The sequence below is a fragment of the Neophocaena asiaeorientalis genome, unplaced genomic scaffold (genome assembly GCF_003031525.2).
Source record: "Neophocaena asiaeorientalis asiaeorientalis breed wild unplaced genomic scaffold, Neophocaena_asiaeorientalis_V1.1 scaffold497, whole genome shotgun sequence".
Lineage (NCBI taxonomy): Eukaryota > Metazoa > Chordata > Mammalia > Artiodactyla > Phocoenidae > Neophocaena > Neophocaena asiaeorientalis.
In genome coordinates, this window is record NW_020174568.1 from 1,311,109 (window position 1) to 1,336,710 (window position 25,602).

At 56.2% G+C, this 25,602-nt stretch overlaps 1 protein-coding gene and 1 pseudogene across 1 annotated transcript in view; one reads left to right on the plus strand and one right to left on the minus strand.

Moving 5' to 3' along the window:
• Nucleotides 1–3,885: 3,885 nt before the first annotated feature.
• On the minus strand, nt 3,886–5,185 carry LOC112408375 (collagen alpha-1(III) chain-like; annotated as a pseudogene).
• SH3RF3 (SH3 domain containing ring finger 3) overlaps nt 5,184–25,602 on the plus strand; it is a 201,272-nt gene continuing 180,853 nt past the window's right edge. Inside the window, exon 1 of the mRNA XM_024757983.1 lies at nt 5,184–5,705. Coding sequence (XP_024613751.1) covers nt 5,184–5,705 — 522 coding nt within the window. The remainder of the gene's footprint in view (nt 5,706–25,602) is intronic.

Sequence of the window (25,602 nt, forward strand, 5' to 3'; positions counted from 1 at the left end):
AAAAAAAAAAAAAAAAAAAAAAACCCACAGAAAAATCAGTGTTTAAAGTATTCGTAGTCCCGCGGGAGGGGTCCACATGCAGTCCTGGCGCCTGGGGAAGAGGAAATAGGTACCATTTACGGGAAGTGGGAGGGGCTGATGGTAAAACCAATGGAGGCCAGACCCAGCGGAGTCCACACAGGGCCCGCAGCCTCCTGGCTGCAGGAGGCCGGGTGAGAGGCTGGGGGGTGTGCACATCCCGATATGGAGTCTGAGTCCATCTGAGTCCCCTCTGATGCCTTCACGGGGCTTTTCGGGGAAGCCTCATCCCAGGCACACAGAGGCTGTGACCCGGCTTTCCAAGGAGGGTCCCCAGTCCCTCTTCTGGGGCCCATGAGCGAGCGGTGTGTCCTGTCCGCTGAGGCGCACGCAGGCATTCAACAGCATTTTACCCAGAAGGTTTGTGTGTTTCACCACAGCTCAGAGTGGAAATGCTTGGCATATTCACAATTCCAGCCTTTCCTTGGAAGGAGGCGAACATTATCTTATCTGAGAAAAGGCTCTGTTATTCTTCCCGAGATCGATGATTCTTCATTAGCTCTGTATCTTTCACAAGTATTTCACATTTTCCTAGAAAACGCATCAGTGTTATTTATAATTGAACCTCCCCTTGGATGATTTAAGATGTACTCCTACCAAAGACATGAGTCCAGATATTAAATATTATTCAATGTCAATTACGCTGTGATTATTCTGGAAGCTTTTCTTTACATTCAATTTTCATTCATTTTGCTCATGACTGTAATTTAAATAAGGGATTTCCATTATTGGGTTAAACGTGTCCCAGTGCTTTAGCCGATAGCTGAGCAGAGCACACAGCTTCGAGCATCTTCTGAGATCTGGGGCCAAACTAAAATAAAGTGTGTTGTGTCTCCAGACTGGAGGAGAATCTATTCTAATTCCTTTTTATAAAAGAAATGTATTTATTTATTCGTTTATTTTGGGCTGTGTTGGGTCTTAGTTCCTGTGCGAGGGCTTTCTCTAGTTACAGCAAGCGGGGGCCACTCTTCGTTGTGGAGCGCGGGCCTCTCACTGTCGCGGCCTCTCTTGTTGCGGGGCACAGGCTTCAGACGCGCAGGTTCAGTAGTTGTGGCTCACGGGCCTAGTTGCTCCGCGGCATGAGGGATCTTCCCGGACCAGGGCTCGAACCCGTATCCCCTGCACTGGCAGGCAGATTCTCAACCACTGCGCCACCAGGGAAGCCCCTATTATAATTCTTTTGAAGACTGTGAACAAAAACATAGGCAATGGCAGGATTATTTTTAATACCTGAAAGCATTTGCAATATTTCTGTCACAGTGCTATGGAAACTGCAGTGGGCAACAAGGAGACACCTCGCTCGAGTGCAAGGGTCCTTCCTGCAGAGCTGAGGCAACGCGGACTTATTTCTTTAACTGGATGGCCCACTCCCTCAGTTTGAGCAAATTCACATGCAGGTAATCACTCAAGCCCCCACCTGATCGGACTGAGGGAAGCCCAGAGACTTGTCTTGGACTCCACTCCGTGTCACCCGCGAATCCCCACCCCAAGGGGCAAGCTCTGTTTCCAAGGCCCCGCATCCCACAGAGGCAGTTGCCCTGGGAGGACCCAGCCTGCCAGGGGTCTGGGCTCATCTTCTTTTACACCTGGGGTAGCAGCGATGGCCGTCAGGCATTCCAGGGCCAGTTCCCGCCCGCAGGCCACCTTCAGCCAGCGGGGCTGCCCAGGGGGCACCTCCTGGAATCACCCTCACACTCGGGCCATGGTCCCCAGGCTCCATCAGTTTGAGCAGCCGGGTCCTGTGTCCTCCGAGCTGTCTCCTCTTTGGACAGATGCTCTCTATTCCTTCATCCTAAATTCACGGACAAGGCCTCTGGATCCTTTTCCATCCTGTCATTAATATCTAGTCCCCAGAATTGGAAACAATCCTGCCGATGGGGTCCGACAACCCGAGGTGCGGTGAGATGATTCCAGCCCCGTCACATCCCCTCACGCATCCTAAGATTCCATCACCTCCCCAGGCGGCCACGCGGACACTCATGTTGGCCCGTTGTGCTGTGCGCGCCTGAGTTCCCAAGGTCTCCTCATACGAACGGCTAAGCCAGGCTTCTCCATCATGGACGGATACAACCGGCTGACTGAACACGTGCAAGTTTAACTGAGTGATAGAAACCTGTGCTTGCAATGCTTCCGCTATTCAGATCACAGCCTGAAGTTCCTTTATGCTGCAGCTCACCTCCTTTGGCTGCTTCAGCCAGAAACTGGCAACTGGGGGTCTGGGGGCCAATAGGGCCACACTCACTTTGTTTGGCTAATAGGGTGTTTTTCTGAGAACTGATGCCGACTGTTGAACACAGGAGAACACACCTAAAAAGCAGTCCCCCAACTTCTCTGGAAAAGCAGAAAGATGGGGTGGGGCTGGGCTGCCACGTCCACCTTTGCAAGGCCCAGCACAGCCCCCCAGGCCCTGCACAGACACCCAGGCCCTGCCACGCAGCCCTCCCGGCAACTGGGGCCCCCTGGCCTACAGCTCGCCTGTGCTACGGGAGTGGGTGAAGGCAGGGGCCCAAGGTGAGAAAGGTGGGATTCGGTGGCCCCGTGTTTGCCCTTTGTGGCCCTGGTTGTGTGTAACAAGGGAAGCCGAGTGCAGGGGTGGTTCCCTCTGCCCAGCACGCCACGGGTCCTGGAACCCTTTCCTCTCCTTTTGGGTGACCCCTGAGGTGCCGCCAGGCTTCAGATGATCCCCCCCTGCGGCCAGCACACATTGGTCCAGAAAGCGACCCCCTGGGCCAAGCTGGGTGGCAGGGGTTTAAAACTTCCAGCCCACCACGGCGTCAGATGAGTGTCTTTTGTCAGTGGCTGAAGCCACGAACGAAATGCTCCTGGAGTTTGACCGTGTTTCCTGTCATGTGGGTTTGGAGGTAGAGGCAGCTGGTACAAGAGAGGGAAGGAGACCACCCACCCCGGGGCCCACCTGCAGTGACCTGGCCCAGCTCTTAGCCTGGGGTCCTGATTCCCATCACCTCTTTGGTTCCTTTTAAAACCTTGCTAGAGCTGGTTTCTGCTGCTTGAAACCCAAAGCAGCCAGGGCACGTCACCCTAGACAGCCCCTGCTCTCTGCCACCCTTCCCAGCTTCCCCGAGTCCTGTGTCCATGCCACCTGCGTTTGGATCAAGCATTCTGCGTCCTTTGTTATTCTGAGTGCGGGTCAGAGGGTGGAAGGAGGGCCGCGTGTGGCCCCTCCGGGGAGGCCTGGCCCAAGGTCTGGGTCCCCGGGCAGCACAGCAGAGATGCCTCCATCTCTCCCTGGCAGTGCTAACGTGAGTAATCGCGCACAGTCCGCATTAGGAGGACCCGGAAGGCAGGCGGGGCGAGTCCCCTGTGGCCGTCAGAGGTCAGGAGCAAAGTTCCAATGAACTGGCAGCCTCACTTCGCGGACCAAGGGTGTGACTCAGTACACCCGGAACACAGACGTTAAGATGTGCCTTCAAATCGCCACGAGGCGAGGATTTGGAGGCTGTTTTTTCATTAATTCATAAATATTTATTGAACACCTACTATGTGTCAGGCATTGCCGTAGGCACTGGGGATATTACAGTGTAAAAATATGTGGCTTGTAGGGAGCTGGTATCATAGTGGACTGTGACCTTTTCCACGCATTCGGTTCTGGAGACAAAAACATTAACAAAATCCAGCCACAATGATTTCATAACTATGAGCCTCACCTTCCTCACATGCAAAATGGGGTTAAAATAATTACCCGACAGGGCCGCTTAGAGGATTAAATAAAAAGATGCACGTTCGTGGCATTGAAGCTTCAACAAGTATTACTTTCTCCCTGGAAAGTCAGAAAAGCTACACTTAGCTTCACAAACCGCAAGACAGCCTGACCGACCGGGAGTAGGGCCCTCGCGCCCTTCTGTTGTAGCCCCCTTTCGGAGATGTGCACGGTCCAGCGTCCTGCCCTGGACCAGGCTGCGCCGACCCCGGACTGGGCCCAGAGCGGCCACGAGGGGGCAGCGCTCGGCAGGGAATCTGTGCCACCGGCCGCGGCCCCGCGGCCCCCGGGCCTCCGTGCGCTCTTGCGTCGCTCTGACGCGCCCGAAGGCGGGCGCCGGGAAGGAGACCGCGTCTCCCCTCGCCTGCGCCTCTCGAGAAGGGGGTCGAGCGCGTCCCCAAGGGCAGACTGCGCGAGGCTGCGGTCCGGCGGGCAGCGGCGCAGTCTTGGACGCGCGTCGCCGGGAGGACCCCAGCGCCCTCCCCTCCGCTCCGCCCGGCGCCCCGCGCCCACCCCGGCTCCGGAGCTGTCACTTCCGCGCGCCGCCGGGTAGGGGACCGGGCCGTCGTCGAGGAGGATGCCCGGGTGTTGGCTGCGTCCCCAGGCTCCTGGCCGGCGCTGCCCAGGGAGGCGGTCCGCATAGCGCCGCCCAAACTTTCCTTCGCGGCGGCGTCAGGCGGAAACATCCCGCTCCGAGGCTCACGGAGAGCGAAGGGAGGCTCGGGCGCCAGAGGGGACAGGCCCGGGCCTGCGCAGGAGAGCGCCCCGGAGTTCCTGGGGACCCTGGAGGCGCCCTAACGGCAGGACTGGTGGCTGCGTGCGCCCAGGCGGAGGCAGCTCCAGGGCGCAGCTGCCCCTTCCCCGTGCCCCGCAGTGACCGTGACCTCCGCGCGCTCCCCGCGCACGTGCTCGCGGCCGAGGACGAGGAGGGGTCCCGCTGCGCCAGCTGGGCAGCCGCTCGCGGGCAGGCCAAGGGCGCACAGAGGCGGTGCGGGGGAGCGCGCACGCTGCGACCCCGCCTTCACGGCATCGGACTGGCCACTGCGAGAGCAGAGCCGCCGGGTGTTGTGCCCGACAGGCAGAGCCGCTGGATCCCGTTTGGGGCGGACTCGCGGAGGGACAGGTGTAGCCCGCATTCGGGGGCGCCTCGCGCCGAAGAACTGGGTGGGCTCGGCGGCCCGGAGGGGGCTCGCGGGGCTCGGAGCTCCGGTCCCTGCCACGCAGGCCGGTTGGCACTACTTGGCGCTGCCAGCCGCACAGAGGGAAGTCGCAGCGCAGCCCGGTTCCCCAGCGGCTGCTCGGGCGCGACCCTGGCGCCCACTGCCCGCGGCGGCCTCCGCAACGGCCCCGGGACCTAGAGGTGCGCGCCGCCGCCGGCGCCGCCCCCATGCTGCTCGGAGCGCCCAGGCTGTGCGCGTCCAGGGCGGCCGCCGCTGCGCAGAGCGAGGGCGACGGCGACAGGCTGGGCGGGGACATGGACGAGTCGTCGCTCCTGGACCTGCTGGAGTGCTCCGTGTGCCTGGAGCGCCTGGATACGACGGCCAAGGTGCTGCCCTGCCAGCACACCTTCTGCCGCCGCTGCCTGGAGAGCATCGTGTGCTCGCGCCACGAGCTGCGCTGCCCCGAGTGCCGCATCCTCGTGGGCTGCGGCGTGGACGAACTGCCCGCCAACATCCTGCTGGTGCGCCTGCTGGACGGCATCCGCCAGCGGCCCCGCGCCGGCACCAGCCCTGGCAGCAGCCCACCCGCGCGTCCTGGTCCGGGCCCCGGCCCCGGTTCGGGAGCGGCCTCGGCGCTCGCGGGTCCCGGGGGCAGCGCCTCTGGCTCCCCGGTTCTCCTCCCCGCGGCGACCAGCGCCAACGCCAGCCTGCGCGAGCTGGCAGCCAGCAGGAGCGCGCCCCCAGCAAAGGTGGGTATGCGCTTCGCCGAGGTGTGAGTGTGTTGGTGGGGGGAGGGCGGCGAGGAAGGGCAGGGGACCAGAGGTGCTACGCGATGGCCTTCTTTCTCGACTTACTTCCCTCCAGGGACTCCGTGAGTGTAACCTTCCAAGTCCTACTTGGCAACTCTTGGACATCACGTGCTCCCCTCCCGCCCCCTCCCCTTTGAACTTCTCTTTGGCACCTGCCGTCGGCCCATCCTCTCCCCTGGAATCCCTTTCCGCCTGCACTTGCTCTGTGGTGGCCTGTGCGTGTGTGGCAGCCCCCTGCCCTCCCTGAGGCGGGCAAGGCTCCCTGCCCCCCTGCTCCCCTTCAGTCCCTCGCAAGGCTGGGCCTCTTTCCCCACCTTTTAACTTTGCTGGGCCCTCCATCTCCCCAGACACAGCCTTCAGAACTCTTGGACCCCCAGACCAGCTCTCCCCACACCCTCGCCCGCCTGGACTGAAGTTAGCACCTAGTGTTTTCCCAGGTTCTGGCAGCTGGGAAGATGGTGGGCCTCCTGCCTGGTGTCTGGCCAGGGAGGACCTGGCAGAGGCAAGTGAGTGCCTGGGTTGCAAGAACGCAAAGTACAAGCTCCTTTAGCAGGAGGGGAGAAGTTAACCTGGAGCCCAGGAATGCTTGGCTCAGCCCTTCTGAACTTGGCCCCTGGTCCTCCCCTGGGTTCTCAGGCCCATTGTGTTTCCACTGGGTTGCTATTTGAGGGGTGTGTGTGTGTGTGTGTGTGTGTGTGTGTGTGTGTGCGTGCAGCTACATTGTACAGCATGGACTGCTTCTGTTTCAAAGACCTTATCTTGAGGGTTCCGGTGATTTGGTTTCAAGAGCTACTTAGAGTGTGTCATTTCACACCCTCGGCCACCTTGGGCACTGTTGCTGGAGGGAGGAGAGCCCGTGGGATGCTGGTTTAAGTGAGAAACAAGGAACTACTCATGTTTTGTGTTTTCTTTAAATGTAGAAAAGCTTGAAAAGCTTGTTGATTTATTGCAAATACCATTCACTTTAGAAAGCACAACCGTGTCCCTCTACTTCTGACCTTTTAAAGATCTGGTGGTGTATAAACCATTTAAATAATCTTTCCCAAATGTGAAGTGCTGAGGTGAGGGGAAAGTTCTCCATCCAAATTGCTCAGCACTGCAGTGTCTCTGAGGTTAGGAACTTAAGCCCTTGAGTGTTAAGCTTTGGAGTTAAAAGTCAGGCTTTGCCACACTGGGCTTTTCCTATAGATCAGGGAAATGGAGGCTCAGGGAGAATGCCTGTTCTCAAGTCAAGAATAGTCAAGGGATGTTTATAAATGGGATCACTGCTGAAGGGGAGTTGATGTTAATTTATTTGGTTTTAATTGTGATTAAATCCAGTTACAAGTGTTCTTATTACAGATTTTCAAACTTTTCTTTCCTGCCTTGCTGTTATTATCTAAAGTATTATAATTAAAGGTCTTCATTTGCAAAATAACCAGGTTACTTCCTCCTGCTCGGAGAACTAAATGATTTTTGGAATGACGCTTCTAGTGGGGACGTTTCGTGAATCGCGTTTATCAGGAGGGCGGCGGTAACAACTGGCCTTGAGGCAGCTCTTGGGCTCCGTGGCATTTGTGGCATTTAAAGACGTTTGTGAAGGGGCTGAACTTACAACTTTTATTCATAACACTTAGTACCAGGGAATTAATAATTTTTGGTCGCCCGGATTTTGGGATGATTGGTAGACTTTCTCTCTGGACACATACATACAGCTAACAGACTATGTCCAGGGCTGTCTGAGCCTAGCGGACTCTGGACCACATTTCCTTTTTTCCTGTGTTATCTCAGTGTGACCCTCGGTCCTTTCTTCCAGGTCCCACTCGCCAGGGGGACTAAGCTTGGGTCCTAGGAACAGTCTGAATTAAATCCGATATTACATTTGATCATTTTCAGAGAGGAAAGAAAAAGTAGTGGCCCTTAGACTGTAGTATCATCTAGCCTTTAATCTACGGATTTTCACTAGTCATTGGGAGCCTTTTTGGGCAACCAGACGTCCCGCATAGAGGGCTGCACTGTAAGCAGGGCTGTGAGTGTGGCGGGCAAAGCCTTCATCTGAGCATCACTTCCAAATAGGCTCTGGTACTTGACTGTCCACTGGATTAAGTCCTGGGCCCGGGTGTTGCCGCGTGCTGTGTAATAGATGGGCACTCGTTATCAACGGGTACCATATATGCCTTAGTAGTAGGTGACCGTAAATATAAGACAGCCCCGTTTCCCAGTGAGATGCTGCTCCAACCTTCCTTTGGGATGTGTGGACGTTTTAGGTGGGTAGATTAGCAGGTATCCGCTTAAATGTTTGTTAATTTAGTGACAGGTAGCTGCTGGGAATGTACTCACTCCGTTTGGTTCCCGAAGCACTTTCCACACCTCTCACTCACATCTTTCACCGGTGTTGCCTGGACCCTCCAGCCCGGTGGGCGGAGCTCTGCTTTCACCTGTGCCTCTGAGGCAGGCATCAGGGATCAGTTAATTATGCTACCCTGGAACTTTTACACCGTGTTACGGCACCCCAAGGCTGGCAAATGCTTGCCGTGCTGTGCTGGCACCCAGAGCTGCCTTAGCCCTTTGAATGCGCTGCCGTCGCAATTGCTGAGTTTCTTGGCCTAATCTGTTTTTTGTTCTGTTTTACGGTTTTGCAAGGTGACCCCTTAAACACCCTAACTACAATGATGGAGGTTTTCAGCGCAACTTGTCTTTCCGAGAGGGGAGTAATTCAGAGAGTACTTTTTAATGTGTCTGAACAAGGCTCTAATATACCAGACAGTTCCAAATTTTTGGTGATTATTTTGGTGGGAATCCCTTGCCTTACGTTTGGCATACACAGCTTTTGCTACGTACCTGCACTGGGCCGGGCACCATCCTGGGTGAGCCAGGCGGGTGTGTCCCCGATGGAGCTGGCGTTAGGGGCCGAAGCCGCTGTGCTCTCAGGAGGTTCCTGTGGGCACGGGGCAGGTGTCGGCCAGAGTTCTGTGAAGGTTAGAGGGAGGACGTCATCGCAGTCAAAGACCTCTGGAAGGCTTGAATAAGGCTCTTGCTGATGGGAAACAGCGCCAGAGCCTGTTTAGTTTGCCTGCAGGTACTTGGGGATGTTTAAGTTGGAAACCTGTGTATCTCTCGGCCAGTGTGACTGGGACCCAGTAATGAGAGAGTGGAGTGAATCACACAAATGATGTCTATTAGACATTTTATCTCACAAACACACACGTATAATAACTCGCCATTTTTTGGATGCAGGATCTGGACTGTTCTTTGCATTCTAACCTGTCTTTCAGTCACAACCTGTGATTTCCTATTTGTTTCTTTCAAGTGGACTGAGAACTAAGAGACTTTCCAGAAGTTCTGAGTGGAGCACCTTCCGGATTTTAAACAATCCCCCCTCAGTGTGTTCTGGTTTTGTTCCTGCTGACGTGACAGTTTTAAAGCTGTCTCTCTTTGCTGAGTCTTTCCTAAGCAGTCACCTTGGTTTTCCAAGGAGTGACTTCTTGTGCACTTAGATTTCTTTGCTTTGCATACTATTTAACTAGAGTTTATGTTTATATGTAAGTATGTAAGCACACTTGCATCAATATGCTTGGGAATCCAGACTCCCTGAGCAGGAGTGATGGCCTGGGCAGTGGCTGGCCAGGCGGCAGCCCTCTGTAGGGTGGACACCCTGGCCGTCCGGTGCAGGGTTAGGGTCAGGACGTGACTGCGTCGTGGGGGTGGGCAGCTGTGGCTTGGTCTGGGGTGTAACGGGGACTCCAGAGAAGAGGCCTGGAGGCCTCATGGAAGCCAGGCAGCTCCCGGGACGGCAGACGGTGGTGACCGTGGTCACTGTGACGCTGGGGCAGATGCCGGCCTTTGTGACAGGTGAGTCACGGCAAGTCCTTCGGGACGTGTTTTCAGAAGGGCGGTGGGATGCGTGACTGTTGATGGAGCGTCTGTTGTGTGCCGGGTGGGCCGGGCAGTGTAAGTGTGTCTCCTCGCTTCCCGACCGCAGCTCAGAGAGGCAGCTGGTTAGCACATGGGAAGCTGAGCTCCGAGACCCCATCGCTCAGGGGCACTGGAGTTGGGGTGACCTTGAAAGGTGAACTCTGGACGCACCGGCTAACTGGCTTCCTGGTTAGACGCCTCTCCCTACCACGAACCTGGTTAATTAGAGACCCTGGTCCCAAACCAAGAGGCCTGGGCCCTGAGGTCCACTCTGCACGCGGCTGCAGCTGCTTTTGGCTCGGTTGCTGTGGGCGGGCTGGTGTGGAGTGCGGTGGAGGGGGTCCCCGGGGAGTGCGGTGGCTTTGGTGGCAGGTCACTGGCAGCCGTAGGTCTGGAGTCCGGGGTGCCTGGGGTTTGTCTGGGGCTCCGTTCTGTCCTCAGGGATGCATCCTCATCCATCCTTCTGCTCTGCCACCATCCTGGTGTCACCCCAGCCCCACCCAGGGGTCTCAAGGTTAGATGCAGGGGCCTTGGGCATCTCATCCGAGTGACATTCCGAGAGGCCAAGCGGTCACTCTCCAAGTTGGGGAGCAGACCTGACTTGGCCATCCGGCCGGAGCCCGGACCAGCCCATCTCTGGGGGCTTTGGGACCCAGGACCACCTCCCCCTGAGGCTGCAGCCCCTCCCCACCGGCATCCCAGACTAGGCGACGGAGGGATCCCTGGGCTCCTCAGGGTCCTGTGAGGATGGAGGGTAGGGGACTTGGTGGGCAGCCAGGACTGGCACGGGGTGGGGTGTGTGTTAAACGCTTGGCAGATGGTTTAGCTTTTCTGGGCCTTCTTATCAGTGAGTGAGGGCACCTGTCTGCTTTACTGGGTGACAGAGGCAATGCAGGTGCAGGCTTAGCGCACCCTGTGGGCCGTTGGCTTGGTGCCACCACTAACATGCATCTCGAAACCTCGAATCACCACTGAGGTGCGCTCCACAGGCCCACCTCACTGCTAGTGGGGTCAGTATACGGTGTCCTAAATTACGGGTGTGTGTGTGTGTGTGTGTGTGTGTGTGTGTGTGTGTGTGTGAGAGAGAGAGAGAGAGAGAGAGAGAGAGAGAGAGATGCATGTTGTGCCTCTAGGTTCAAAGTCTGCCGAGTTCCCATGACGGGATTGTTGAGTGTTGATGAGCGTCTAGCCAAGGGCTTGAATCTGTTTCACCTTTAAATGGCTTCCAGGTTTTATCTTTGTTATGGAGGTAGCGTGCTTGATCCTTATAAGTGTCTTTAAAATGAGAAGAAGTCCAAAAGCTCATCTGCTTTAAGGAGGGCATCCGGGAACGTAATCCTGCTCGGTGCGACACACTGGTCGGGGCTCTGCTGAGAGGGAAGCATAGCGAGCTCGTCTGCAGGACGGGTGGCCCATCTACACCTCCCTTGTGTGCAGGACGGACTCACACTGTTGTTCCTTCATCCAGCGTTTGAGGCTCGCCAGAGCAGGACGAGATTGCGTCTCAATGATACAGTTGTTTCAAGGGTGCGCTTCAGTTCAATCTGTATTTAACTTTATTTTCGCAGTTAACGTGCTCTTTTTCAAGGTACGTTTTTGAAATAAAACATCAAGGATTCAGTTAGGGAGAGATGCTCTTTATGGCGCTTGAAGAGACAAAGGTCAGTTTTTGTCAGATTTGCCTTCCTTGGTGGATCTTCGGATTTGCAGAATTTGATGCACGTGTGATGTCTGTCCTGTTGGAATCCTAAATCACCTTGAAAGACGAGGGTGTCAGAGGTGTCAGCTGTGGGGAATGGTTTAAGAACTGTGACATGTCTCCCTTCTCCCTCTGAGCAAAGTTGGAATAAAAAGTGTGTGGAGCAGCAGCTCGATGCAGATTCTACGCACAGGCTGCATCTTTGAGCTGGACTCTGGCCGCCTTGGCGTGTGGGTGATGAGTGACCCTGGTTCTCTCGCCTGCCGAGTGTTTGTGGTGGGAATGAGTCCACGGCGCTCATCTGCAAACAGAAGACACTGGGATCTGGGCTCTTCTACTTCCGGGACGTGTGTGCGCTGCTCCCGTGAATGTATGTGAGTTTCGGTGAATTAGAATTCGCTGCGGGAATTCAGGTCAACAGAAGCAGTGAGTGACATCTAGAAACACGCCGGCACCAGAAGCAGGTGTGAGTCGTTGTGGAGCCGAGGGGCTAGGGACAGGAGGGTGGGTTTTGGGCGGTGCCGAGCCGGGCGGGAGCCCTGGGGGCACAGGGGGCCATCACACAGCCGTGCAGGTGGGCCGGTGATGCATGTCTCTCTACTTCACTGAATGCATATCTGAGGACCTACTATGTACCAGCACCAGGTACTTGGGGTAAGAATTATTTTGGCCTAGGAAGTGGCACAGTTTGCCTGCCACCTCACCAGCAAACGCAGCACGAAGCGCATCTGAAACAGTGGAGACGTCCCGGCAGCAACAGCTGGTGTGCGTTCATTTCTCCTACACGCAAAGCTGAAGTACCACCACCTTGTCCCTACACGTGTTCCAGAGACTTCTACATAAGACATACGAATCTACTGTTTATGGATAAACTGTTGGATTCCTTAACTCTTTATAATCATCCTCCCATTCTACATGAGCTAAAAATTGCACCTGTTTCCCCTCCCCAAGCCCGTCCGAAGGTAACGAGAGCCAGTGTGTTCGTGCAGCGTGAGGTGTCAGGACCGGAGGGGCACGTGGCCTGTGCCCTGTTAACAGCACCTGGAAACAGACCACCAGTGAGCACAGAGGTGGCATCTCGCTGGTGGAGTGTGACCTGGTCTGGTGACAGAGAAGGGGAAGGTCACACAGGGCGCTGCTGCTCCCAGCGGGGTTGCTGCGGTGGCCACAGACGTCCCTGATGGCACCTGGCGATGGGCTTTATGTTAACGTATGTTTCCTTTAATGATCTCTTCTATTTATGCCAAGCGGTCCACTAAAAAAATTATGGCAGTTACGTGAGGTTTGATTTGGAACAGATTTAAATAAAAAGTAAGTCAGATTTAAAGTAAGTGTGAGGATGAGACCTGGATGACTAGTTTGGATAAAAACTGCCTGGAGTCCTAGAATGACCAGAGTTCATTTTCCCTGAGCAGCTTGACTTTTACCTTTTCAACCCCTGGCTTGCTCTGCGCCTGAGATGCTGGGGCCTGGGCTGCATTTGTGCTGAGGGTCTGTAGGATGGAGAAGTTGAATGAGGTAAGTGTGAGAAGCAGGACAGCACTTTATGCTTGGAAGCCAACGTTTGGGTTTTCAACTCAAATAGCAAGTGTGAAAACTTGGGATTTGTTTGAGGCTGAAAATATAAATGGGCAAGAAGTTTTAAAAGTGACATGTGTCCACCTGCAGCCAGGGGCCCACCTGGCCTGGAGTCATGTTCGTGTCCAGGAGCCTGTCAGGTGCCAGGCCAGGATCTGGACACAGCAGAAAAGTGGCACAAGGTTCTGAACTAAGAGATGGGTGTGGGGCAAAGGACATGGTCAGGCAGGCTCTCCCGGCACCCTTCGTGCCTGGAGCTGAGGGCTGTGGGTGAGACAGGTGGGATGGGGAGACAGGTGAGCCTGGGCCTCTGGGCTGGTCCCGTGCTCACGGCAGGGCTGTCTGATGAGCTGAGTGGAAGGGCCGGCCCTGGAATTGACATCTTCTGGGAATTGGGGTCGTCTTTGATTTTCCCCCTTCACCTGTGTCTGCGTCACCAAGTTTTATCATGACTCCCGGGAGGGACAGTTAACATCTTCCTTTCTGCCCCTGCAACACCGGCCGGGTCCCTGCCGGCCAAACTCCCCACCGGTGCCGCCGTCCCCCGTCCGCTGTGCCCCCGGCCGGGTGACCGCCCTGCGATGCCGTTTGGACCACAGGTGCCCTCCGCTCTCTGGGCAGGTTCTAGGCCCCTGTCCTGCCCCACCTGGGCCCCAGCTGCACGGCCAGTAACTGTCCTGCTCTCCCTTCCCTCTGGGCGTTTGCCCTTGGCTTGCGTCAGACCAGCACCTTCTCCAGCGCCGAGCGCAGGTGTGCTTTGCGTCAGACCAGCACCTTCTCCAGCGCCGAGCGCAGGTGTGCTTTGCGTCAGACCAGCACCTTCTCCAGCGCCGAGCGCAGGTGTGTCCGCGCCTCCTTCCCGTGTCCCTGGGCTGCTGCAGAGGAGCACCCACACGTGGTCTGTCCCGCTTCTTACACCCCCGCCCGGCTGCCCTGCCCTCACTGTCTGTCCCCCATGTACCTCCCGGCGCGCACGGGCCCTGTGCACCCCCGGAGACCCGAGCGCAGGTGTGTCCGCGCCTCCTTCTCGCGTCCCTGGGCTGCTGCAGAGGAGTACCCACACGTGGTCTGTCCCACTTCTTACACCCCCGCCCGGCTGCCCTGCCCTCACTGTCTGTCCCCCATGTACCTCCCGGCGCGCACGGGCCCTGTGCACCCCCGGAGCCAGTCTCCTACATTCTCAGTGAACGTCTGTGCTCCAGAACCTATTCCCTGATGGCCTGGGGTCTTGGGTCTTTTCACCCGTGCACATTGCAAGTTCATCAGGGTCAGGCCCGTGCCATTCCCTGGGTCTGCGCCCTGCGCAGGAGCGGGGCCTTGGCAGCCGGGACAGGTGATGGTTATCGGTGCACGTGGGCTGCCTGGGGCCAGGCTGATGCCCCCTCCACACACCCTCGAGGTGCGCCTGGGCCCGTGCTGGGCGCGGTGTGACCTCTGTGCTGTGGAGTCCTCATCTGCAAGGTGCTGACCAGGCAGAGCGTGGGCACCGGGACACCTCAAGGCTGTGGCCTGGCGGCTTCCTACCTAGCAGGAGCCGGGAGGGCCCCGGCTGTGCGTGAGCACCTCGGAACCTCTGCTGGCAGGGCTGGCGGGTCTGGCGGGGCTGGTGTTACTCTTGAGCCTTGAGTTTTCATTGTAATAAGTATCGGAATGGATGACCCCCAACGGAGTTGGGCTGGGAGCCCGGGGAGGGGCCTGGGGGCAAGGGCTGGGGGACCCGCAGAGTCTGCACCTGGATGTTTGCTTGCGATCCCTTCTCCCCAAGCTTGGGATGTCCCTCTCATCTCATTCTGCCTCACCCACTGGAGCCACACACTCTGGGGTGTACGGGATAAAGTAACGGACTGCCCCGCTTCAGCTTACTCTGCTCCCAGTGTCCCCAGCCGGGGAGGGGACTGGAAGCCTCACCCACCCAGGGGAGTCACTGGCTGTGGGCGGGAGGGCTGGGCTCTCCCTTTCTTCCGGTTTCTATTCCTTTTTCACTCTTGGTGACCCTGGAGTGAGTCAGAGAGTGGGCCTTCCTTTTGTCCAAGAGAGAGAGGTGTTGGCTATACCTCCTTAGAAGGAGAAAGAAATGGCCGAAATGCCTGTTTCTTGGAATCACAGCTCTCGGTGCCACTGGGAGGCTTGTTAGCAGGACGTGAGTCCAGAGAGCCGCTGCTGGGGCCCTCGGGGAGCAGGTGCACGGACAGCATGCTGCAGGCAGGACTGGGTCCACGCGCCACGGGCAGCCCGGGATGAGCTGTGATGCCTGCACGGCAGAGAAACGCTCTAGCCCTGGAGTGAGTCAGAGAGTGGGCCTTCCTTTTGTCCAAAAGAGAGAGGTGTTGGCTGTACCTCTTAGAAGGAGAAAGAAACGGCCGAAATGCTTGTTTCTTGGAATCACAGCTATCGGTGCCACTGGGAGGCTTGTTAGCAGGACGTGAGTCCAGAGAGCCGCTGCTGGGGCCCTCGGGGAGCAGGTGCACGGACAGCATGCTGCAGGCAGGACTGGGTCCACGCGCCACGGGCAGCCCGGGATGAGCTGTGATGCCTGCACGGCAGAGAAACGCTCTGCGTGTATTTGTAATTTCCCATCTGCTGCTTGGTCAACACACCTGATTCACGTCGAGTGGAAATCTTGCTGCCCCAAATGGAATTCTAAACACAGACCCACAAAGCGGCCAGAGGAAGATGTCGCGTCAATTATACAAGAGGGCGTACGTATGAGGCCTCACACTGTCACGATTCCCAGTTCTTTCAAAAGTGATTTATTCTTAATTGTCCACTGAGTGGCCTTTCTGGTTATATTTTTCTGATTCTAGGCCTTAGAGCACTTGGTTAAGTAACTTGAGTTTCTCTTGTGAGGTTAATCCTCAGCTGTTTAGGTAAATTGTCTGGAATTAGAGGCTCACCTGTTCATTGTCACTCAGTAGTGAATTCACTTCAATGTATGTAAGTGGATTCGTGTACATATATATATATATATATACACACACGTATACTAATATATAGAAAGCATACATATATATGTATCATTTTATAAGTTACACATCTATAGTCATTAATTTGGTGGGCAGTTCATCCCTTTGAATGAAAGTTTGGGGACTAGCTGACCTCTGCCGACCTTAGTTTGCTTGAAATGTGTCGTGTGCCGAGAAAGCCCATCCAGCTGGACCGTTGTGTCCTCTGGCGACAGGAAAGGCCTGTCCATGCCTGCAGCCTGTCTGTCCCCGCGGGTCCCTCTGGCTCTACCGCCAGCTGCCGCGGGACTCGGGCAGCGCTGGCCTTCTGGGTGTGGCCCAGGTGGAGCGCATGGCATGAAGGGCCTGGACGTGCGGCCACGCGGGTGGAGGCCCGAGTGTCGCCAGCTGTCACTGTGCTACGTGGGGCCGGTAGAAAGCTGGCATCGTGCGATCGTGTCTTCTGGACAAGTTGGTGAGATGCTGGGGCTCGAGGTGTGTGTGCCAGTGTCTGCAGGTGCAGGTGGACACTTGTGACAAATGGAGCGAGGTTTGCGTAACTGGCTCTGGGGACCGTGGTTGCCCATGGGGCCGTTTTGATGAGTGATGGGCCCCATTAGATCACAGTAAGATGCTCGATGATGTATAATTAAAGATGGCATTAGTCAGGCAGAAACTGCAGCATTTAAAAACGGGAAAGGGATCATTTCTAAGGCTGACACACGCATCCAGGACTTAGGAGACAGGACGCAATGGGGGCGTATTCGAAAGTGAAGCTGCTGCGCTGGTTACAGCTGGTGTTCTCTCAAGTCTCAGATATTTGCAGTGTCAGAGACCTCGCTGGTTTAAACATTTATTTTAGGTGAATCGACAGGCTGTGGAATGGTTCTGATTGGTGACTCTACCAAGGAAAAGCAGTCCTGTTTTTGTTCTTTGCGGAGCAGGCTGAGCCCAGGTGAGCTGTGGTCTGAGACCCCGTCTGCACTGTCCAGCTTCAGCTCCGAGGCCCTTCCTTCCTCTCTCCCTTCTCTGTTTATTCATCCGCGGGTGCTCTGGGCCCTGGGGCGGGGGAGGGGCGGGCAGCGGGCCCAGCGGCCTGGCTGAGCGCTGCCCCGGCCGTCGCCCACCTGACCGTTCCGACGTCTCCATCGGACGTTGGGAGCACCGTCCGTCCCACTGAGCCTTGGCTCCTGGACTCGGTTTAATGAGAGCCTCCGTTGTTAATTAAGCATGCTGCTGTTTACATTCACCTTGACAGTCGTCTGCACTCGTAACCCCCTCAGCTCAGGGGTTCCCGCAGCGCCTCACCGACCACGGGTGCGGGGCTCCCTCCCTCCCTGAGGGGCCCCTCAGGGACAGGCAGAGACAGGAGCTCGGGTCGCTGTCCCTAGTGCCTGCTCTGTGCCCCCCGCCTGTGTTCTGGGGGAGGAGGGCTGTGCATCCCCTCCGGGCGTCCACGCGGCTCTGTGACCTTGCAGAGGCTGATGTCCAGTCTCTGACCCCCTGGAGCTTAGGCTGCGGGCCTTATGGGGATGCGGCCAAGAGAGCGAGTGAAGTGGCAGCTGAACAAGCTCAGCTTCAGTGGAGACGTTTTGTGATGTGTGTATTTTATCCTCTAATTGGATTAATTTAGGCTAAAAAAAGGCAGTGAGCTTTCTTTGCGATCTATAGAGGATGTCTTTACCTATGGAAGAAATCGTCCTTGAAAGCATTGCAGCCATGGTCCGGTGTTAGCCCGGTGCTCCTGGACTTGGGCTGCACGTTGAAATCCCCCCAAATGCTGCAGCGTGGCCCATCCCAGAGGTCCTGACGTGCCCGGTCCCGGTGCAGCCGGGCGTTGGCTTGTCAGAGTCCTCAGGCGGCGTGGACGCCGGCCTTGGGCAGTACCGGCCCGAACCACAGAGGCCGGGAAAGTTTGGAGGGATTGGGGAGATGTCTCCTGGAAGCCCTTCCCAGCTCACAGACAAGTGCAGAGGCCTGGGGAGCCCTGCCACCTGGGAGCCGGCCGGGTAGAGAGGGAACACGGACGTGGAGGCCTGGGGTCCCGAGGTGCTTGGAGCAGACGTGGTCTTGGAAGGAGGGTCGGTGACCAGCTGGACGGGGGACCTGGAGACAGAGGGTCTTTTGCAGACATTTTATTTAGGAGGCTGACACTGTTCTGCTCATTCGTTCGCTTAAAAATAACTCCTTTAGGAAAGAGTTTCGCACAGAAGCGATACATTCAGCTCATTAATTCACTCAGTCCTTGTGGCAGCCCAGCGACCTGCGCACTGTGACTGCCCCCGCTCTGCAGGCCCAGAGGAGTGCAGGAGGCAGCACAGCTGGGGGTGCCGTGGGGCCTGTACCCAGGCTGACTCTGCTTGGGCGGGACGGCAAGGTGTGAGCTGGGGGTCAAGTCCTTCTCCCGTCACCTCCGAGGTCCCATCGTTTCCTCCTCACCAGGCTGCCCAGCTGGGGGAGAAACCGGAATACACCCTGCTGTCGCTTGCTACATTGTCAAAGAGGCTGGCTGGCGGGAGGATTTCCCGGCGGAACGTAAGGAGAGTATGTGGAGGGAGAGCTGGGCGGCGTGGAGAGCAGGGAGGGAGGCGTGCTGTCACTCAGGGCTGGAGCCGGAGGTAGCCGCTCACCGCAGAGGCCCGCGCGACACGGGTGACCGCCCCGAGTCTGGGGAGACTGGCCGTGGGCTCTTTGTACGTTTGAAGGGCTCTCCAGCCACATGGTGAAACGAACATTATGGAAATGTGGTCCGTGACCCCGGGTCTCCGCCAGTGTCTTCCTGTCCAGTTTTCTTATGCAGCAGCCTCTGCCGTCCATCTGAGGCTTCCCACCCTGGACTGAGCGTTAAAATCGGGCCCAGATTTCCTCAGGGCTCCACAATTTGTGGTCATGGAAACGGACGGAATACAGAATTTTTCCCGTGGACATCTGCACTTACATGTCTCAGAAACATTTACAAAAAGCTAACGGATTAACCATGTGTTCAAATAAAGTCTTCTGATGGCTCGGATTCTGAATTTTATACTCCAGGCAGCACTGTCTGTAGGAGTAGAATGTGGGCCACCTGTGAAATTTAAAATTTTCTAGTGGCCACATTACAAAAGTTAAAAAGCAACAGATGAAATTGGTTTAATAATGTGTCTTATTTAACCCACTTCATCCAAAGTGTGAGCACGTGAGCATCACTCAGTACAGAACGTTAACGGGTGCTTTGCCTTCTTTGTCCAGGCTCAGTGCGGAGCCTGCTGCGTGTGTCACACGCCGACACACCTCAGCCCAGTTCCAAGGGCTGCCAGTGGCCGTGGAGCCGGCTGGGGGCGGCGGCGTTGGCGATGGAGCTCCAGACACCGCGGTCAGGGGCTGAAGTCTCGCGAGTTCTTTACCCCTCGGTCAGGGGCTGAAGTCTCGCGAGTTCTTTACCCCTCGGTCAGGGGCTGAAGTCTCGCGAGCTCTTTACCCCTCGGGCTATCTGTGCCCACGTAATGCGCTTTTGGAGGGTCTGGGGCGACGCCAGGACGGCCTCGGAGCCGCCGCAGTGACGGGATGTGCGGACAGCACAGGCTCTGGGGGCCTCAGTGCGGTGACCGCTGGGGGCTTCACGGGTTTCCCGCCAGGCCTCCTCGTCCGCAGGCTGTTCTCGGGGTCCTGACGGGCACGGAGTCCTGCCCCCCCCGCCCGGGATGGAGTGAAATCCAGCTGTTGGTAAGGGGCTGAAGTCTCGCGAGTTCTTTACCCCTCGGTCAGGGGCTGAAGTCTCGCGAGCTCTTTACCCCTCGGGCTATCTGTGCCCACGTAATGCGCTTTTGGAGGGTCTGGGGCGACGCCAGGACGGCCTCGGAGCCGCCGCAGTGACGGGATGTGCGGACAGCACAGGCTCTGGGGGCCTCAGTGCGGTGACCGCTGGGGGCTTCACGGGTTTCCCGCCAGGCCTCCTCGTCCGCAGGCTGTTCTCGGGGTCCTGACGGGCACGGAGTCCTGCCCCCCCCGCCCGGGATGGAGTGAAATCCAGCTGTTGGTAGGAGGAGGGCCCAGAGTCCCAGAGGTAAGTGGTTACAAAACTGTCGCCTGCCCGGGTGTCCCTTTTCTGCGGCGGCAGGCGTACCGTGGGGGAGGGGTGCTTCCCTTCTCCGTCACCTGCAGTGCCTTCGTGGTGGGGGGTGATGCCAGGGTGGGAGACTCCGAGCTCATCTCAGGGACGACCAGGCAGTGCGGCCTCGGGGCTGACGTGCCCTCGGGGCGGCGTCCGGGGCGCGGCCGGGTTAGGGGAGCGTTTGAAAATTCACTGCATGGAAATCGGACTGTTGCTTTTTCTGATCCGCTTGGCATGTTATCATACTCATATTTATATTCCAGGCTGTGGGGACTATCATTCTCTTTAAATGGCATTATTTAACAAAGAGTTAGCATTTCATTGGAAATTAAGTTACCGGTTCCGGCTGGAGTGGGCCTGGGTGGGGCCTGGGTGTCCCCTGGTGTCCCCTCCAATGGGACAGCGGCTCCGCACCCCACTGACTATTTTAAATGATTGTAGACTTTTGAAGTTGTGCCTTTGCTTTGAGGACATATCTTTTGTTACTTGCAGTTTATTTCAAGCAGAGTGTCTGGTCTGTGATTCAATCCTGAATGATACCGTTGAGCTTTGCTGTGGCTTCTGTGTAACGGTGCATGTGTAATGGTGCACGGGCCACTGTGTGTAAATTGTGTAAATGATGCAGCATACGCCCCCTTCCCCCTACCAAACTGCAGGGCTTTATCTTAACTGTTTGGTTTGGCGTCTTTTTATTCACTGCCTTCACTGCATCAAGGATGAGGTGTGCTTGGTCACTGGGGGGTCACTCATGGCAGTTACTGAGTTGTCCTGTGAGTCAGGGACGCCCTGGGGGTCCTAAGCTGCTCTGTGGGCCTGTTGTGCTCCTGCATGAAGTACCCCATGTTGGCGAAAGCAGGGGTCGCCCCTCTTTGCTGTCACTTTAGGGAATGCTGGCTGTGAGCCGTCCTCCCCGCTTCTGTGGCTAATTTGTGGTTACCTTTGCAGATGGAACCAGCTGTGGAAATCGCTGGCTGGTCTTGGCACCGGTCTCTGCAGCTGTAGGTGGGAGGGTCAGACCGTCTCATCAAGGCTGGGGTGCATTTCGTGTCTCCCAGTTGCTGGTGGCCCCCCCGCCTGGGTGCTGACGGGGCAGTGCTGCATCCTACGTGCGGATCTCGCAGGGGAGCAAGTGCCCCGAGGCGTCTGTGTCAGGACGTTTGCATGATTCAGGGCAGAGTCCCTGAGTGTGAGCCCTAAGGCGTGAGCTTTACATTTTCAGAAAAGTGATGCAGGGACTTCCCTGGTGGTCCAGTGGTTGGGACTTCACCTTTCAGTGCAGGGGGTGCGGGTTCGATCCTTGGTCAGAGGAGCTAAAATCCCACATGCCTCCCGGCCAAAAAACCAAAACATAAAACGCAAGCAATATGGTAACAAATTCAATAAAGACTTTAAAAATGGTCCACATCAAAAAAAAAAAAAAAAAGAAAAACTTTAAAAAGAAAAGTGGTGTGAAGGGTTGTTGTAACTTCCCTGATGATGGGTTCAAACCAGTGGCTCCTGATTTATTGATAACAGCTGCATGTGTTTTTCAGTTTGAATACTGTTGTATTTGAAGACTTCCGAATAAAGGTTAACAAAGGCCGATTTCTCCCTGAAATCACACAGGGATTGCATATTCCTTCAGCTTGCTCCCTGCCGGGAAGGATTGGCAGCTCTGACTTGGGAGGGTGCCACCGTCTCTTTGGTGGATGGGGCTTCGAGTCATGGTGCCCAGCATGTTCTTATCAGCTGGAATGAGAACCCTGAATAGATTCTCCAGGTTGCTGTAAATGTTACCTCGGGGGCTGTGATGGTGACCGAGGACCTTCACGTATGTCACTCTGACCCACTTCATGCTCTGGGCTCCTGTCCTGTGCTGCCCACAGACCCCATTTCCGAGAGTCCCAGGCCTGGGCTGACTGCTGAGTTGGGCTTGGGTGGCTGTGACCGTGGAAATCTGGGTCGTTCAGGCTCTGAGTCCCACTCCTGTCCCATCGTTCAACGCCGCTTCTCCTCCAAGCAGTTGCTGTTCCGTCGGGGTGGACAGGCACCGCATGGGTTTGTGTGTCCATAGAGAGTGTTGTGTCTCGTGCACCTGATGGGGAAGGTGGGCAGGAGGTGGGCGGGGCGGCTGCTGCGGCCACTTGGGGTGATGAGGGACGCAGCCCCTCCAAGGCTGTTATTGTGCCTCTGTTGTCACCCCTGGGACTGGGGACCTCTGCCCTCAAAACCCACTCAGCTGTAGATTCCCCTCGTCACACCGTTGGAATAAAGAGGCAAAATCCTGTCCAGATTTCCTGGTTAAGTCTATAACTTACTGATAAGCCTGTCGAAGCTGTGCAGGTAGGTCCAGACCACCTGGGTGGGCTTTGCAGTTGAGAGTTGATGATGTAGATCCCCCAGCAAGGACGGGCGTCTGTCTCTCCGGCCGTGGACCCGTCAGTCCAGGAGCAAGGGCCTTTCTTGGCCTGTTTTGACATCCAGGACTGCCTGGTGAGCAGCCGTCAACACGACTAGCCTTCCTCTTGGCCTGAGAAGGATTCTCCGCCTTCCTGGGGCAGCTGTGTGGTGTCAGGATGTACAGTGAGAATGGTCTTTGCACACAAATGACTTTGCACCCTGATGCGCCCCCTGCTGCATCTCCAGGGCTCCCCTCCCCCAGCTTCCTCACCTCCTGGAGGGGACAGAAGGGTTTAGGCGACCCTCCCTGGGCTTCTCAACGCCTCTGGGCCGAGGAGTCCTGGGAGGGGTCGGCCCTTTTCCACAGAGCAGCCTTGCCAGGAGTTACCTAATGACCTGAGCTGCGGCTTCACTGTGATTAGAGTCCCCCTTTGGACGATGTCTCTGATAGTTCAGCACGGCCAGGATGTATCTGTGTGACCAAGAGGAGGAGAGCTGCTTTTGCTAAGTTCATAGCACTTCCCGGTGGATTCCAGGATCTCAGGACGGCTCCCCTGTCCTGTGCTGTGAGGGTGCCCTTGATGATGGTGTGATGGAGGTGATGGTGGTAATAGAGGTCATGGAGGTCATGACGGTAATGGAGGTGTTGGAGGTGATGGAGGTGATGGAGGTGATGGTGGTAATAGAGGTCATGGAGGTCATGACGGTAATGGAGGTGATGACGGTGGTGGTGATGAAGTGGGACTCAGGGTCAGTCCCCGGGCAGACTTCTGAGCTGGCGGGGACATGCAGTTGTCCTCTCAGTTCAGAGGGCGCAATGGGCTCGGGGACTCAGAGGCCCGCAGGTGAACAGGACGGCTTCCCAAGCCCAGGAGCTTGGGCAAGTCTGGGCCCGGGTGGGACTGCAGCCAGGGTGGGTCTGAGTGAGGGGAGGGTGGAGAGGGGGAGTTCGTGGAGGCCCCGCTTGCTTTTCGACTTTTCTTTTCCGAGTAATTTACAGAGTGTAAACATTTCACTGGGTTTTTATTGGTTGCAAGTGTCTGTCTGGTTGACTGTCCTTATATTTCTTTGTCATATCTGTGTCTTGTCTGCAGTCTGCTTGGAATTCAGAGTTTTTGTCATCTTCGAACAAAATGATGGGGTTTGCTGTCAGTTACTCTGCAGGGGCAGAGGAAAGGAGCGGTGTGTTGCCTTCCCTGTGCTCCAAGCCTTTGCTCCTTCTTTCTGTCCTTCTCAGAAGGATGCTGGCGTCTGGGCTCATGGCAGCGTCAGGACCCTCAGGCCCGAAGTGGGACAGTAAGTTCATCTGGACACAGGACAGATATGCTGTTTCCTCCTTACCATCTGTTGTCTGGCAGACGTTTCCAGACAACATCTGGAAACATTGTCTGGGCCTCTGGGACTTTGGTCCTGGTGATGCCTTCCGGAGGCCCTGCCCCTCCCAGTGCCCTCGCAGGCCCCTGCCCTGTGCCCCAGATGGCCTTTCAGGTCCTAACACACTCCAGATTGGGAGGAAGAGGCTGGACGGCTTGCTCCTGGCTGAGTCTCTTTCATAGATTGAAGACTTTCTATTTGTGTTTTATGTGGATTTGTTTGTGAAAATCCCATTTTGTGTTCCCATGAAATACATGAATGTGCAGAGAACTGAATCGTAGCTGCTTCCTTTGGTTTTGGCAAAACCCGTTCCTTTTCTGGTGGCTTTGAGCCAACTTTCCCGTTTCCCAGTCACAGGCATTTCCATTGAAGTGACCCTGCAGCAGAGGGTGTGGAGAGCATTTGCCTCTGTTGGAACCTCTGCCCCGGAGGCGCTGATGAGGAGCTGGCTGTCCATGCCATGTGCAGGGTCCTCGGGCACTGGGTCTTGAGTCACGAGCGCCTGTCTACAGGAAAGGCCACCGTCCCCAGTGCCGGGCATGCACGTTCCTGAAAACACCTCTCTAGCTTCCCTAGGCTTTAAGCAAGCAGCCGAGGGCTCAGTAGCCTCTGCTCACCACTCACTGACCCTAACTGCCCTTCCTGCCTGCGGTGGGCTCCCTTCTCCCGAGGCTGCGTTTGTAACTTAAAATCATTAAAACATTCTTGCAATATCGACCCCTGTCCTCCTCGGTGGATGAGAGATACACCCTTTAGTTGTGTGATTTCCCCTCCCCACCTCCCCCGCTGTGTCACGTGAATGTCTGTCAGCTGCCCAGCTGGAGGGCAGGGTCTTTGTGTCTGGTGGGCTCTTCCTCTCCCCCTTGCACTTGGGATGAGATGGCAGGTGGCCCAGGGAGCTCCAGCTGCACCACGCGTGGATTGCACGCGTGACCCCTGCGTTCCATAGGCCCAGCACCTAACTGCAGCTGGTGTCTTTTAGAGAAGCGGATGGCCGTGGCTGAGGCCAGGATTTCTTTTCCAGATGAACGTGTGAGTTCAGGGCTGTTGCCTGCTGTGGATCTCAGTGTGGATGCGTGTATCACATGTAACGTGTGTGTCTACACAGATGCTGGCCCTGCGGGGTCATCTCTGGGTAGTGGGACTCAAGGGGAATTTTAACTTTTTTCTCCATGTTTTTTGTTCTATTTAAGTTTCCACAGTGAGCATATATTATTTTTTTATTCAGATTTTTTAAATTGCCATCTTTTAGAGTTTTAGAATCTGTTTTTCTTCATGGAAATCGAATACAGACTGCGCCACAGGTTTCAGGATGACAGAATTGCAGAGTTGGAAAGATCCTGAAAGATCCAGACTTGAGGTGAGAGGGGGCAGAGCCCACGCCCAGGTTTTCTCCTTTTCATTCCGGCCCCCCGGGCCCTTCCAGCCTCCAGCCAAGCCATCCCTGACCTAGGTGTCCATTACGTGACTATTTCAGGTGAAGAGGGGTTATTCTGTTTTGAGATAATTTGGACAAATGCCAGAGTTCTTCCATTTCCTTTACTGTTAAGGCTGCATTCACAGAAAACGTTTAAGACCAGGGCTCAGCGAACCGCAGCCCACGGGCCATACTCACTCTGCTGGCGAGCAGCCTGGCCAGACTTGACCCAGCACGGTGGCCTTTCTTCTGTGTCACACAGCGTTGGGAAGCCCCTTGGTGTGGCAGCGGGGCCCACGTCCAGAGGGGCAGACGCCTAGACTGGGAAACGCATATGTATGTGGTACGGGCCAGGAAGATGAAGCATTAGTAAATGCAGTTTATTTGGAAGACGGGATTTTTCCTGATGGTGGTCAGGAGTTGAAGTGGGAGGTTTTAATGGCCTTTCAGAGGACAAAGTGGGA